At 40.2% G+C, this 16754-nt stretch overlaps 1 protein-coding gene across 1 annotated transcript in view; it reads right to left on the reverse strand.

Annotated features, from left to right (window-relative positions):
- LRP1B (LDL receptor related protein 1B) overlaps window positions 1–16754 on the reverse strand; it is a 3812342-nt gene that overhangs the window by 608772 nt on the left and 3186816 nt on the right. Inside the window, exon 63 of the mRNA XM_078683424.1 lies at window positions 14904–14997. Coding sequence (XP_078539550.1) covers window positions 14904–14997 — 94 coding nt within the window. The remainder of the gene's footprint in view (window positions 1–14903; window positions 14998–16754) is intronic.

Raw genomic sequence — 16754 nt, forward strand, 5'->3', positions numbered from 1 at the left:
GGGGCACAGTAGTACTGGAGAATACAACTGTGTCTCAAATTGACTCCACTGAATATTAAGGATGGGGGAAGGGTAAGTCATCCATATCAAAGACTCTTGTGGGCATCTCTTGCCAGACCCCATTCAGACCGGTCCCGCCCTCTCCCGTGGCCTACACCAAGATCAGTTCCTCCGGTCATGGGGTTTGTCGCAAGTCTCTACTTGCCTCAGGCTGCTGAGCGGACACCACAGGAATTGCCCACACTGCCTGACTCTGCCTTGGGAAATTGTGCTTTCTCGTCTCTGGAACCTGATGGTGGTGAACCACTCATGGCTGCCACGTCTTGTTAGTGGGTGGTGGGGATCAGGTGCAAGGAAAAAGGGTGGGGGGGATGCTCCCACAATGGTGTGCAGCAGTACAAGGCCCCCTCCTATAGGCTGATCTCAAGGCTGATCTCAAGGCTGGGGCCCAACACCAATGGCTGTCCTGTCAGGCCACTCGCTCCACACTCAAGTCTCCAGCGCCTCCAGTGCCTCCCTCTTGCCAAATCACCTCCAGTCAGGCTGATTGTCTTCAGGACTTCTGTTTTCGGTGTAGGTCGCCCATCCCGGAGCACTTCTTTTGGCAGCAAGCACCATCAGCCCAGTTCCGTGGCCCTGGTGACGGCTTATCGTCAGTGTCCCACACTCAGTTGTGGCTTGGGGGTCACCAATGGGTGGCCCATCCCTGCTCTGTCTGTGGGGAGGCAGTGTAAGCAGTGTAAGCAGGTTCTTGGACAAATAGCGGTTGGATGGTGGGAGGAGGCAGTGCAAGTTCAGGAGCCACACTAGACTGCAACTGCCCTGTTGGGTTACTAGCCATGCCCCCATTAGTATCATCTTTATGTTAGAGGCTAATCACTTTTAAATGAAGCTATCATTACTGTCTATGCCTTATGAATGACTACATTGCACGGAATGCATTTTCCTCTGCTGATTTACATTTTCGAGAAATTAAATGTACTTTATCAACTTTCCGTAAAACAAAATTATCATGATATGTCTTTGTAACCAAAGGGCTTATTTATGAGAGCCCTGCATCACTTTTGCACTATGTAAAGTTGTACATTCATGATACAGGGCTCTTGTAATGATTTATGAAGCTATGCAAAGTCCCCCTGCGTGGCTTTGCGTGGCCTCAAATCATGAGTAAGGTGACGTCTTACCCTGCACCGGGATGTATTCCATGTGACACATTTCCAGATTTACAAAGTGATGTAAACGTGGGGAAGCATCAAATCTGTAGGCCTGCTGAGGCGAGGTGTAACGAGGAGAAATATATTTATTTCTCCTTGCTTTTTCCTTTTTCGCCATAAAGTAGCAAAGACGGTTAATATGCCTTCTGCAAATAACAGATCTGCATTGAAAGTGGATAGCTGAGCGGATTAGTGAAACCAGCCTTTACCAGCACTTTAAAACAAAGGAAATATGTGTGCTCAAGGGGCTATGGAGATATGAGGGGCCCATTTGCAGAGTGGTAGTGAGGGAATCTGAGGAGGAGGTCATGGAGGAGGTAGCGCTAAAAGGATTGTTGCTATGGGCCCCACAGGCACCAAAGCCGGCCCTGCCCTGGCACAATGCTGCAAGGGTACCTACATTGGCTCTAGGCTGCCAAAACGCAGGCAGAAAGGGCAGTAATGAACTATATTGCTTAAAGATGGTGCATTCCTGCCCTTTCACGTAGGTGCCTTGCTGTGCTGCCCCACGGCAAAATGCCATAAATGAGGCCCAACGTTTATCCATGCCTCCTCCAAGAACTCAGCTACAACTTATTTACATGAGCTCGTTTTCAATTTTATTATATACATTTATTTTGATTTTACAACACTGAAATGTTTAAAGATGGCAAGCTTTCCAATTTTACTACATCATGTAAAGCCGTCCAGTGTCTACCGTGCACTTTGATAAATACATATATAGGTATATTCATTAACCGTTGCTTTATTACGGTTCACCATGGCGCATCAGTCAGCTATGCACCATGCAATAAGTTAAATTGTATATTTTCTAGGCCTGAGAAAATCCAAAACGAGCACACAACAGACTTTCTAGAAGATTATTTACATCAATCAAGCATAAGGTTGAGTGGAGGAGAATATGGAACAATAGTAAACACTCCAAGTTATCTAGCGAGTCGTGCTTGGTCTTCTGTGATTAGTCTTTTGTCAGCTACATGAGTTTAAAATAATCTGCGATAAGCTTTATCTGAGAATGATTCTAGGAAACGTTGAATGTGTCTATTTTTCTGTGCTGGAACACTGGCATGGTCATTTTACTGTGAAAAGGCTATAGACAGTAGCGGCTGTAACCGTACCTGGGTGGTGCGGCGGGGGATAAAAAAAACACTTCCCTGAAATGGCCACTGCCTCTCCTTCGTCCTCTGTATCTCCGACATCCTCCTACAATCCAAGCCTGCAGCAGGAAGCCCCGCCCTCCCAGCCTCCCCTAACCAATCAGAACACTGCAATGCAGCATTGTGGTTGGTCTGAGCACAGCGGATCGGCGCTCAGACATGGACTGGGAGGGATTGCATCTTCCTCACCAGGCTGTGTAATGAAGTCAGGTGGGGAACAAGCAAAGTGCGCAGGAGTGCTTGGGATGGCCCGAAAGGGCCAGTCATAATAGTCCTGTGAACTTCAGGAGTGAAAACCACTCCTCTTCCTACTCCACCAGCCCCGGCCCTGATAGCCACTGACAAATATAGGAAAAATTAAATGATAATAACAATAGGTATTATCATTTTATTTTCCCTTTTTTTCAGTAGGGCGATGCTCCTCTGATACAGGTAAGCTTTTTTTTTAATCTTTTTGTATTTTTTGTCTCTTTTTTTGTAAGTTGAAATTTATAGAATTGTTTCATGATCTTATATACTGAGTGTGTACATTGTTTAGTGTGTGCTTTGTTATTTTATGATACAAATCTCAACAGTTTTTTTTATGACTATCATTGGGCGTATACATAAGATCAGCGGGAGCCATACACACACTGTATTATACGTCAATTCATATTATAAAAGCTGAGGTATCATTTGTACGATATTCTTTAACTTGAAACTCAGCTACACTTTCCTTCAGCCCAGTAATGTTATTATTATTTTTTGGATAAAAATATTATTGCATCACAATCACGTAGCCCTATTTAGTTTACAGGTGCATACTGTTCCAGTTCTTGCCTATATTATTATATCCTTCCCCCTATACACATTTTTTAGAATATGGCCAATATTACATGCTATTTATGTTCAACTAGTAATTTACACCTTTTAATTCCATCCTGTAAGCATTTTACAATCACAGGACAGACCTTCATGCAATGATCATTACGTGCACCAATCTTGAACACTAAACATAATGAGTAAAACTGATCTTCTTGTGCTACAACCATAACCAATTCTGCTATACTGTTGTATAAACACATGCTGCATGATATGTGGTTTTTATATTATATAAATTATTAACAGATTTTAGAACTCTTTATAAAGATTTAGAACATTGAAAATCATCCCTTTAATATTGATTGTTCGTCTGGCACTGCAGATATATCTGTAAATGATTTAAGAAATGTGTTACTGTTGGAAATAATGCGCTAATATTTAAAAAGTGTTTTATACAAAAATGTTCATTATGGTCAATAACATTTGAAATGCAAAGCACATTGAATGGATGATAAAAACCTGCATTCTAAATCTGCATTTCTTTTGTGAGCTTGTAGTAGCAGTGACTTATATGATGTCATCTGTCAAGTCATCAATTATGTAATTTAACATATCATGAGGGATTTAAATATGTGAGGTAATAGGCAGTGCAGGGGGGGAACAAGTTATATTTATTACACTGAATTATGGCAGATGAATGTCAGTGTTTAATTGACTTATATTGCAAGTTTTTAACCCACTCCAATCCCCAACAATGACATAACTTTAGTGTTCGTTTTTTTCCAGCAATTTCCTTTTTTTAAAACACTTTTTATAAAAAAGGATCACATCAAACCAAACTATAGCGTCTCTTTAATGGTAGTTTTTTTCCAGTGAATTTGTGAGTTTTTTTTTGTCATGTTCAGCCAACACCTAGTTTGCGCTTATCTTTCGCCATGTGCAGCAGGGAATGTGCGCTAGCCTAACCCTGTTGCTGGCTTTCCCAGACCGGTCTTGCTACCCCTGCACACCCCATGCCTACTCCCTGTTCTCTGTCTGGATGATCCTACCACCTACCTCCTATCATCCAAGTTCAGCTTGCTGTTCTTGCCCTTGATGACTTACCCAGAACAGTCAGCTTGCTCTTGCCTACCCCAGGTACACTGCTGTCTATCCTCTATTATCCAAGTGCATGCCTCTGACCTCTCCTGCTTACCCTTTGTGTTAGCCTGCTGCCCTGACTAATGCCTCTCCCCCATGGCCAACTTGCTGCCCACCTCCACTCACCTGCACTACGTTATCTCTGTGTGTGCACCAGCCCCTCCTGCCTGCCTTCACTAGTCCATTGTGCTGCCCCTGCTCATGCTACATGCTCACCTGCCCTCCGTGCTCAGTTTGCTGTCCTTGCCACTACATCCCTCACGGTCCATTGCCCTTCTGCTGCATACCCTGTTCTGCCTTCTTTGGTGGTCGGGTGCTGCCTGAGCAAAACTTCTCTCCTTTGTCACTTTGCTACCACTTCCCCCTATTCTTCATAGTTCATTGTGCTTCTTCTACCTGCACTGGCCTGCCTGCTGCCCCAGCTTCCCCCTCTGCCCTCCATTCTCTGTCTTCATGTGCGTGCTCCCTCATGCTTGTATTGAAAGTTTATGATTCAGTCTGCACGTTAGATTGTTTTACTTACTTGGATGAGAAATACATTTGAGAGCTCATAGAAAATGTAATCTAATTTTAGCTTTCTAGAGCACTAACCATCATTTCCATGTCAAAACAAATCCCTTCATGTTTTACAGCTTTGAATTCATCAGGATGACTTCAGGTGTGCTTCACTATAGGCATAAATACAGAATGTTAGCACTCTAGTTATTCATTAGGACTTAGTGTAAGGCTGCAATAGAATATTGGGGAATCAACTGAAAGGCTGCTGATTCTGTTAGAAGTACATGTTTTACTCATAATGTCAAACTTTATTCACACATTGTTGAGGAAGAAAGAGTGACGTTATAGAAAACGTGTTCTCATTTTAGCTTCTGATCCACCTTCCATATCCTGCATGAGAAAATTGTTTTCTCTCTAACACCGTTTATTAATTGCAGCATAGGATCAGCATTTTTAACTGGGCAAAATTATCTTAGAGCACACCACTATCCCTAAAATGAATATGGTATCACCAACAAATCATTTATGTTGTGACTAAAATCTTTATATGTGCTCCTTTTGTGCCCCTCAAAACTAGCCTTTTGCTATAATGCATTTGAATGCGGACCATGACCCTGAATAGTGTAATGGCTTCCACAACATGTTGTTCTTGTTGCGGCCGGCAAATTACAAGGGGGTCCTAACCCACATGGCCCATGCTCACTAGGCTTCTTTAGAAAAGTTTTTAATTCCTTTTCAGAACTCCTGAATTATGCCGTTGAGTCATGTAATGGCTACCACAACATATTAATGAGACTGTGGCCAGCCATTAAGGATTAAATTAGCCACTCAGAGCATATCTAGGCATCAAAATACCAGATATCCAAATTTCTTAACCTCTTCATAACCACACAGGCAACTCTTTAAATATAAATTTCCTGAAAACAAATTGAAGGATTTATGCCAAATCACAAACAACATGTTTCCTGAGTAAACAAACCTTCTCCCAAATTTGATGTAGTTCTCTTCAGTTGTTTTTTCTGTATTGCTTTCTGTAGTGTATGAAATGATAAATGGTCAGGTAGATTCTTGAAGCTCTTTATTTCAAGTAAGATGAACAGGAGGAAAACCCCACCAGGAACAGGATGGTCACTGCTCAGCCCTCTCTCATCAACTGTCATTCCACATCCACACCATGCACACTAACATTCTATTCACTCTGTCATCCAACATTCAACATTCCATACAGACATCACATACATACTGGCTGAGCAGGAAGCAAGGAGATAACATAAAGCACAACATATCTCCTTTTCTTCAACGAAAAATAAACACAATAATATAATACATAGCGAAAGATAAAATTTGCAATATATATGCATATTTAAATTAAGACCAGAATGAAATAGACTAAGTAAATATAGGTAAACACAACCTAAGCAAATATAGCTAAACGCAACCTAAGCAAATATAGCTAAACGCATCCCTTTCTCTTGGGAACATCGAAATTGTAAAATGCAATAGTACCAATGTATGTATAAATTAACTGCAAAGAAGGTACAGTTGAAGCTAAGTGAAAAGATTAGGTAGGGTAAAAATAGTAGGAAGGGCGCGCGCACACTCCATACTGAATAAGTATAGAGACCAGCTCTGAACAACCTTACGAAGAATATCCTTAATCTTAAAGTACCAGCAATCACAAGAAGCACCAATTATGAAGCTAAATTTGCATCACTAAATTCGTACCATGTAAATAACAACAATTAATTAAATCATAAAGGCAATACAGACTCATTACTGTATAAAGCATTAAAAGTAATACAGACTTAGTGGAATTGCTGTACCAAGCATTGAAAGTAATACAGACTTGAATCGCTGTATAAAGCATAAAACGTAATACAGGCTTATTTGAATTGCTGTATAAATTATTCAAACACTACTGCCTAACTTAAATATCTGTATAAATGTAGAACATTATAAATGTATTGCTGTATAAATATGTAAACATGACTGCAGTCTCACTTACACAAATTTCTGCATGGATAATTAATATAAGCAGTACAATATTGTAAAAATTATCATAAGCAGTACAGCTTTTAAATAAGTGCAGTGTTTAAAACAGTAGAAGTTCCAGGAAACCTTGGGATAGTCAATGAAGAAATAAAATTTAAATACTAAAATAAACCATTAGATGGTAGCATAACCTTGTTTGGTGAATCAATACTGTTCACTTTTCAAATGACTCGTTTTTCTGTGGAAGAGATAAACTATCCTTTTTCTAAACACTGTTACGTGAAAACTGCTCATGAAGGTCCCAAAATTGTAGAAATTCTCTTTTCCATAGCTCCAGACAGGCAATGTCCATGTTTTACAAAGAGTTAAACTCTGACCTCTGATCCAGACGTTATCCACACGCACAAAGATGACGTGCTGACAGGACTAGAAAGAATCACTGACTGTCTCCCGATGATGCACGCAGCACAATCGCCAACTCCCTCAGAGTGTTCCACTGCGTCATCACAATCTTCTGAAGACAGCCAGGTAAGGAGCTCCTAGAGTAACTGACTTTTCCGAAGGCTTAACAGGTGCCAGAGACAGTACGTGACGAGCACGGAGGTTAGTTTATATTTTCAAATACAGAGAGATGTGTGCGCAACTTGCAAAACGAGAATAGTTTATTTTCAAATGTAGAGAGATGCGTGCGTTGTCAATATCCTTTCCTCTAAGCCATTCCTTTCACGCATGCTAGCTCGAGAGCTATTTGAACTTCAATGACAGTTCCCATTGCACTTTACCTCTCATTTATTTCACTCGAAATTTCTGAGTATATGTGTTATTGATTTTCAACTGCATAAGAGCACAACGAAATATAAGCAACTTAATGGCACGTACACCATCCCCATTTCTCTCAAAGGAAGGTAAAACCAGACCTGTGCCAAGAAAATGCCCACAAAGAAAGAGACAAAAAGTCACAAGCAAAAAGAAAGAAGAAAAGAAACACACGCACAACATAAGTGCATCTGACGTCTCAGGCTCGCCTATGTGTAAGAGATTTAATCATTGGCAACAAAAGAAAGATGGATAAACAAGAGCCCTTTAAGTAAACAGCGAACCGGCGCTGAGACTTGACTGGACCATAACCAGAATGTAAAAATGTATGCGTGACAACAAGTACTCAACAAAGAAGACACCTCACATAAATAACAATTACCGGGATACACTCACCCGTAAAATTAAAGCATCAAGAAATGAGATATTAAGCAATGAGATATACTCACCGAAACATACAAGTAATGAGATACACTCACCGAAACATACAAGTAATGAGATACACTCATCAAACTGTAATGTTAACCTTGTCATATAAAAGTAAATTACAAGGACCTGTATATATAAGTACTAACTCGTAAATAATATCATTCCAGTAATGAGATAAACTCACTCAAACATTCAAGTAATGTGATACACTCATCCCTGTGTAGAGGCCTTGTAAAGCAAAATAAACCCTTGTAAATAAAACATATCCCTATCTCAAGGGAATAAACAATACTGTAAAATTGTAATATTGTAAAATTGTACTTAAAGAAAAACTGTATTATAGTAACATTGTACTTGAAATAATATATTAAATATTGTTACATACATACTGCAAAGTGAAATAATTACTTAAACACAGTAGTAACCAAAAGAAAATGGGAAAAATAGCCACTAGATGGCAGCATGGCATGGTACTGGGAATGTAGAAGAAATGTATTAAAACTAGATTTTATTTTAACGATTCTGGATTTCACTCGAGAAGAGAAGTGCTCCGGTGAACTTGCCAACTCTTTTAAGCTGCAGAGCGTCCTAATTCAATTGTGGTTCCAGACTCAGTCTAGCGTTTCCAAAAATGTCTTCTCTTACCAGGAAATACTACCGTTAACAGAAACATGCTGGAAATTATCATGAACTTCCGTAAATTATCCATCCTGATCGGAAGCAAACGTGGATGACAGAAATTTGCGGTTGCCATTCGTAACTATAGTAACCGAGTAACAAAATGTCCGCTCTACGTTGCGTGTCATTGCGTAGAGACGCCTCGGGTCAGTGGTTGAAAGCAGGCAGATGACGCTCTGGATCTCCGCCAATACACATGGGGATTCTACGTCGTCATCAGAGTAAAAATAACTGCGCCACAGAAGGATCTGCGAGTCATCTAGATAAAGGTACCTCATGCACTGTAGCTGTAGCGCGAGCGATGACATTTAAATATGGCAGTTAAGAAAGACCACAGGCCCCAAGTTTCAGCGTAGACTTAGAAATAAGGTCACATTTGTTCTTCCCATACACCCCTCGCTGTGGCACTGAATGCGAGAGTACACATTCGTCTGCAGATTGTCAGTGAAGAAAGGCAAAAAGCCCAGAGTTCCTCATGGTGTTAAAAACAAATGTGGAAAACGTCCACAGTATGTTGTCAAATTTTGCGCAGGACCAATGTAACTTTTGATATAGATTTTGTCTGATGTCCCCACGTTGGAATAATTATGTATACAATTTGTGCAAAATTAATGAAATGAATGAAAGTCTTACTGTACTTTGAAGATCATTTTGTGTAGCATCCATTCTGTAACTTGTAGTAGTATCTTGTAGAATCAGTTACAAATGGTCAGAAGGGGAGCAGTATTTTGAATTTACAGTATAAAATACAGTATTTCCATATAACCAAATCACTCGTTTTTCTTTTCCCTTTGTAGCAAACTGTATTATCCTCATGAGACACTCGTTTTTTAATTTTTTCCTCTCAGACTTCCTCATAACTGAAATTTAGATGAAAATCACTCGTTTTTTCTTTCTTCTTGGCAGCAAGTGAGTGAGTGTCTTAACAGTACTTGACTTTAATTTAGCCTTCTGAATTTAATCAAACAATTGGGTTTGTGACTTAGAGCTAGATCTGGCACTCGTAAGAGAGTTTAGGGCGACCGATTACGGGGTCACTGGTGGGGTTTTGAAGTGCCATGTAGCATAACAAAGTTTAGAAATTTAAAAGTTCGTTACCTTAATTGAATTCTTCTCTTTAGATTTGTATTGCTTGAAGGTACCTTGTAAATAGGATGTAGCACGCTGTGAGTTCTTCAATCGTCGCCAAAATGTAGTGTATGAAATGATAAATGGTCAGGTAGATTCTTGAAGCTCTTTATTTCAAGTAAGATGAACAGGAGGAAAACCCCACCAGGAACAGGATGGTCACTGCTCAGCCCTCTCTCATCAACTGTCATTCCACATCCACACCATGCACACTAACATTCTATTCACTCTGTCATCCAACATTCAACATTCCATACAGACATCACATACATACTGGCTGAGCAGGAAGCAAGGAGATAACATAAAGCACAACACTTTCCAAGAATACTTCTGGAAATCAACATGGGAAATCTATGTTTTGAGACTGACTGTTTTTCTTGGCCCCTTCTTGACAGATCACCGAGAACATTTCCAGGAATGAGCATTCTGTAGATTCATCAAATGCTGCAAAAGTTCTTTGTGAAAGAAAACATTTTTGCACAAAACTTGGCACCGTTTGGAAAATCCTCCGAAAATTTTCCCCCCAAAAAAGTTCATCCTACTTTGCATGTTACCTGACGTTTTCGGGTAATCTGTGAAACAAGAGCAAAGAAAGAAAAATGCAATTTCCCCCTGCAATTTCCTTTGGGAATTTTGAAAAGAGCTTCATTACATGACTTCATTACTAGGGGTTCTGGTAGGATGTCGGGCGGATCGGCAGCGCCTGCATGGCGGTGGCGATCCGCCCACCATTTACCTCCGCCTGCATGCCATTTCCTTCAGCCATATTACTATGGCGGGGGGGGGACCCCGGCGAACGGAATGACCGTTGGTCGGTTTTCCGCAGGTCGACAAGTCGACCGGGTGGAAAAGGGACTGGATATGGTGAAGGTGCCATACAGGCGGGAAAGTGTCATTCCAGGCATGTAGTGCATGAATGTTGGGGCCCGTTGCGGGCCCCCAGGGTGTTGGGCGGTGGGGGGTGCATATGGGCGGGTATTGAATGCACAACGTGACAGGCACTGCGCGGTGCCTGCCACGTTGTGCATGCAAATGCACAAGATACATCCATGGTATTGTGGCAGGCGGTGCTGTGAGCACCGCCTGCCACAATGTTGTGGATGGGGTATGCCACCGCGACCTGATTGCCGGTGCGGGACCGCCACACCACTGGCATCCGGTCCCAGCACTTTCGTCTGCCCGCCATCCTTTTAGACCCCTTGGTCTTTACCCTGAAAGTGTGCTTTCTATAATTTGGTGTATGGACAGTTTTCTCATCAATAATTTTATTGCAAATGTTGCAGTGATAATTTCAATGATGCTATGGAAAATATCATGAATGATGTAATATACTGGGTAATTAGCTGTGCATGGTGTGAGTGATAGTAACCTTGAGGCATGAGTTATAGTTGTTTGAAATACCTCTAACAGCTGAATTTCTATGGTTTTATGCCTGTAAATTGAGAACCTAACTATAATGTCCCTCTAACCTTTGTACTTTTCAGTGAATTTCTATGTTTTTAATGTGGCCAGGAGGGAGGGTCTATGACCCCCTCCCATTAGCAGGTCAAGCCCCGGGGAGGTGGTGGTCCCCTGGGCCGTTAAAGGCCTACAGAGGAGGCCACACAAACCCCTCTTCATGATTTTAGTGACAAAGCCCCGGAGAGGAGGCTTTAGGTGGGAGGGCCACATACACTGCTCCATTTTTTAATATTTCATGTTCCCGGTACATAGCCCACCGGTTGACTGAAAGAGAAACAAGCATGTGATTCTGCACTTGCTTTTTTTTATGTTGGCAGGAATTTGTAGCTCCACCCATGATATTGTGGCAAAATTAAAAAATAAATGCTTTTTTGCCCTGACCATGTCCTTGGCGGATCACAGCACAGGAGCTTTCCATTCCTTTCCTATCCTCTTTACTTTATTTTTGGGAGTCACTGTAGTCCAAGTCCAAAATGTCTGCCAACACTTCCTAGGTGAAGTCTTGGCAGTCAATCCGATATCAGCATGGGGTCTGTTGTATGTGGAGGGTTCGTGCCACTGGTTTCACCAATGAGCTTTTCCTTTAGTGTTTCAAAACCTACTGAACAGATTTACACCAAATAGCAAAAAGACCCTTTCTGGACCAAGAGCTACCTTTCTGACAAACTTGGTGTAATTCTGTCTTATGGTTCGGGCAGTAGTCATGTTCAAAATCCCTACTGGACGTTGCATGTGAAAAAAGCCTTTTGATACACCTCCTTTTACCCAGTCCCACCTTTACGAATCACCCCAAAACTTTTAACACAGCAGCTGAACTACCTTTCATACTAGTTTTGAAAATAGTTATTGCAAGAACAAAAAAAGATTTTCCTATGGAAAATAGGTCCTTACTGTAACTAGCTGCTGGTAACACTTTACTGTAAACATATTTGGTATTCAGGCCAATAGATGGAAGTCATTATAAAATCCTTGGACACAGAACACTGTTTTTGTAGGCAACATGGCAAAAATAAGCATCATCTGATAACATTTAGTACATTTTCCTTTGCCCATCTCAAAAGTTCACTTAGGTCACGTGCAAACACAGTTTCATAAAGTGGTTAAGATGTGATATTTGTTGGGAAGTATGAAGGATATTGTAATTAATAGAGAAAGGAGTGTAATTTCTTGTTGATATCTCATCACAGGGATCTCTTTCCGTGATCTATTTTACTCTTCACTGAGATGAAAATGTAAATTACCGAACTCTTAAATTAGTTTCTTGTACAGCAACAGTAAAACAACAATCTTCCATATTATGTTTTTTATAAAGGCTTTTTGCATACCCAATTCCCAAAAATGTCTGCACAGTCTAGCCAGCCATTTATTTTCGTCTCTCACAAACTGAAGAGGCTCATATACCATTTGCACTGGATCTTTGCATCTCCTCACATACTAATTACATGGGATTGTTAATAACTCTGCCGAAACCGCTCTCTAATCTTTTAAAAGAGTAAGATACATTGACTGACCATCTTTCTTTGTGATCGTTAATGTTTTCAAACTCCAGAATTACATATTATTGGTATAGCTCATCTTGAGACGCATAAGGATTAACTCTGTGTCTTTCTAAGTTGTTCAGTGCACTGTGATAGCACTGCAATATACAATACAGTATGCGATTATAAAGTGCGACATATTAGTTACAGTAGTAAAGCACAATTACAAATAGATCGTTTACAATTTCATAGAAGTGATTTTTCAATGTGCGTGTGTCAAAATGTTTAAAGCTGCCAATTATTTAATAATTAATTGTAAAATGTTTTGAGAACAAAGATTTGGTTACTATGAATACCTACAGTTACTGTGCGATAAAATAAAAACAGATTGCAATGTATGGTCCCATTTTGAATTTGGTGGGACAGTAACACCAACAAACTACACCCCATTTAGAGCCCAATTACGAGTCTGGTGGTCCATGGACTGCCATACTCTTGGGGGCTCAGTGGTGGTGGTCTCCCAACCACCATAATATGATTTGGGTGGTCATACTCCCATAGCTCTGCCGTAATATACTTGGTGGGACCCCCACAATGCACACCATGGTGTAGAGGAAACAAAGAGGGAACACATGGAGATACACACAGGAGGGCACCACATGTACCCCCTGTGCGCATGTGGCCCGTCACTGCACGGCATGAACTTTTCAGTCCATGTCATTCAGGAACTGTTTTTTGCATTCTCATTCTGGTGCCCATTTTTAGAGGCAACGGCGTGGGAACACCCAAAAACAAGGAGTAAACTCCTAATTTTGTGGGTGGTCTGACCATGGCTTTGGTGGTGTGGCGGTGGGGTGGACCCAGCGCCACAACACCAAATTCATAATAAGGCCCATAGAGGCGAAGGAACTGCAAGGTTTCGGGCAATAGAGCCTTAGTTGCATCTAGAATCATGAACCCTTGATCTGAGAGCCAATGAGCTACCTGCTGTAATATCAAAGTGATGTTTGCCCTGTCCATGTCTAGATTTCCATACCCAGCCTGCCATGAATGAAATGGCAGACTAGAACAGGGAAACTAAAAATTGCTCACATACACAGAAAATGTACTCTGCATTAAGGACTTCCATTTCTTTGTTTTAGAGATAGTCTAACTTTGAGAGTTTGTTTGTATAAACCAAGAAATATGATATGCAGTCAAAAGAAAGGGGCTTCCATTCAGCACTGCCTACAGAACATCCACAACACCCCCAGACAGTGAGATCCCCACAAAGTAATCTGTGATATATCTAAATGTGTTAAGTCTTTCTCCCCCACCTGAGCCTCTGCTGGTCTGGTAAGTTTGATGGGTGCCCATCTTATTATAATAGATAGATAGAAAGCTAGAAAGCTAGATAGATAGATAGATAGATAGATAGATAGATAGATAGATAGATAGATAGATAGATAGATAGATAGATAGATAGATAGATAGATAGATAGATAGATAGATAGATAGATAGATAGATAGATAGATAGATAGATAGATAGATAGATAGATAGATAGATAGATAGATAGATAGATAGATAGATAGATAGATAGATAGATAGATAGATAGATAGACAGACAGACACATATGGGCATTGTTGGCAGCAGTTTATTTTTGATAGAAGTTGAATGCTTTTTGTTTGTCGTCCTTGTCAAGTCCTGATTTATTACTGATTATTAGCCACTTACCGTAAGATCTCTTTTCTGTAGACTTAGCTAATGGCAAACACAAGTATAGGAACCAATGTATAAATGTTTTATGCAAAATAATATAGCAGGGAAGACACGAAAATTCTATCAATGTGTCTTATAGTGAAGTAAGTATTCAGAAGTGACTGTTTACCTATTGCGGAAATGTAATGTTTCAAATACATGTTTAAGAAAAAGTATGCTGTCCAACGGTCATAATATTTATGTGTTTTCGATAATTTCGTAGCAAAGTCATCCATCATTAAAAAAAAAGGCAGCAACATATATATAAAGAGAGAAAAACCTGACAGTGTTTTCGTGGAATTTGTAATGATTTGCCCTTCATTTAAAACAAAGAAAAAAACTATGTGTATAGAAAGAAAACGATTCCTTACGGCAATCAACAGGTTCATCTGATCCATCCCCACAATCATCAACTGTGTCACATTTCCACCAGAATGGAATGCATTTGTCTGAGTTGCAGCGGAACTGAAAATGGGAAATGTTGCAATCCGTTAGATTTTGACAGATAAAAAAACAACATGTTCTTTCAACAAAAAGCACATTTTGAAAATTAAATACTGGAACTAAAATAAAGACATAACATTTTATTGATCCATTTTTATTATTAATAGGCTAGTGAGTGAATTAGGAGGTCTAGGTTCCATTATTCAAATCATTATGGGCCAGATGTGTCAAGATTACAATTTGCAATTCTATAATAGCGAATTTTACTGATTCACTATTATAGACCCGCAAAATACAATGTATGTAGGTTTCTGAAAATATTTTGTGATTCCTACATATTCCTTAATAGCGAGTTGCCGAGAGGACCAGAGGAATGAATGGGAATTGCATGCCAATAGGTACTCGCAAATTGAGCATTCAATTTCAAGAATGCATGGGTGCCAAAAATACACACTGTTGTACCCCTGAAATATGCATGTGTTCACATGTGGGACACATACATGCCCTAAGGGCATGTATGTGCGCCACGCAGCAAATAGAAAAATGCAAAATTGTGCATTTTTCTAAGGATTTGCAATTTGCCACAAACTTGAAGTTGGTGGTAAATTGAGATTCCGCATTGCATTTAGAGAATCGCAAATTGTGATACTCTAAATGCATTCGCAAAATCGGTAATCGCAAAATTGTGATTCCCTATTTTGGAATTGCTTTTTGGGATGATACATCCTAAAAGACTTTTTCCCATTTGCAAACGGGCCTATTCTGCAAATTGGCCCGTTTGCGTACGGGAAAATGCTGGATACTTCTGGCCCTATGTGTATTATATTATGAACGTCATAGATTTCAGGTTTCCCATTCAGAGGATCTATGTATGACCTCCATTTAGATGAACTAACACAGGAGAATGCACTGCAGATTATGAAACCATTGAGTTTTATGCAATACCATTAGTGTCAGAGAACAAGCAGAGTAAAACTGGGACAAAATTGAAATGGGGGTGTGCACTCTGTTAGATCAAGTCAAACGGTTAAATATTTAAACTTGAGCTCAATCCCTGGTAGTTATGGACATATGCAGAGCATTTAAAAATACCAAAACAGTTATAAGTCAAAGGCACAGCACAATAAAAATCTGAGTACAATTTATACAAATAGAGAACGTTAGAAATTGAATTTCTGGTTGGCAGAAGTATGCGCCCTGTCCATGCAGGACCCACAATCCTAGTCAAGGTAAGTCAGTAACACAGTCTAAATTAACCTGTGCTCACCTTCTGGTAGCTTGACACAGAACAGTTAGATTAACAAAGAAGCAATGTGTAAAGTATTTGTGTGCACAAAACACAGTAACACAGCGAAAACACCGCAAAAGGAATCCACACTAGTTTAGTAAAATAGCCAAAACTGTATGAGTAAAACAAGACCTAACACTGAGCCGTGCAAAGTTGGACATACATCGGAAATCTCAGAAGATGCCTCGATCTGTCAGCGGTGATTGGTCAGAAACAGAAGGTATGAGATATAGAGATGCCGGTCCAGATCTTCTCATTCCCAGGCAAGAAGTAATAGGAAGCAGACCAACACAGCAAAAGAAGTTCAGCAAAGTGGCAGTCTCTCCTGGCAGCACACCAATTCTTCTTCCTGGTAGAATGTCCTCAGTTCAGAAGAGTTCTGATTTGGTGGTGTCAGAGGTTCAGTAATTATACCAAGTTGGGCCTTCGAAGTAGAGAGACTTCAAAGAGAAGTATTGAAGTTCACAGGAACCTGCCTTTCCTGCCCTGG

The sequence above is a fragment of the Lissotriton helveticus genome, chromosome 3_1, assembly GCF_964261635.1.
Source record: "Lissotriton helveticus chromosome 3_1, aLisHel1.1, whole genome shotgun sequence".
NCBI classification, from domain to species: domain Eukaryota; kingdom Metazoa; phylum Chordata; class Amphibia; order Caudata; family Salamandridae; genus Lissotriton; species Lissotriton helveticus.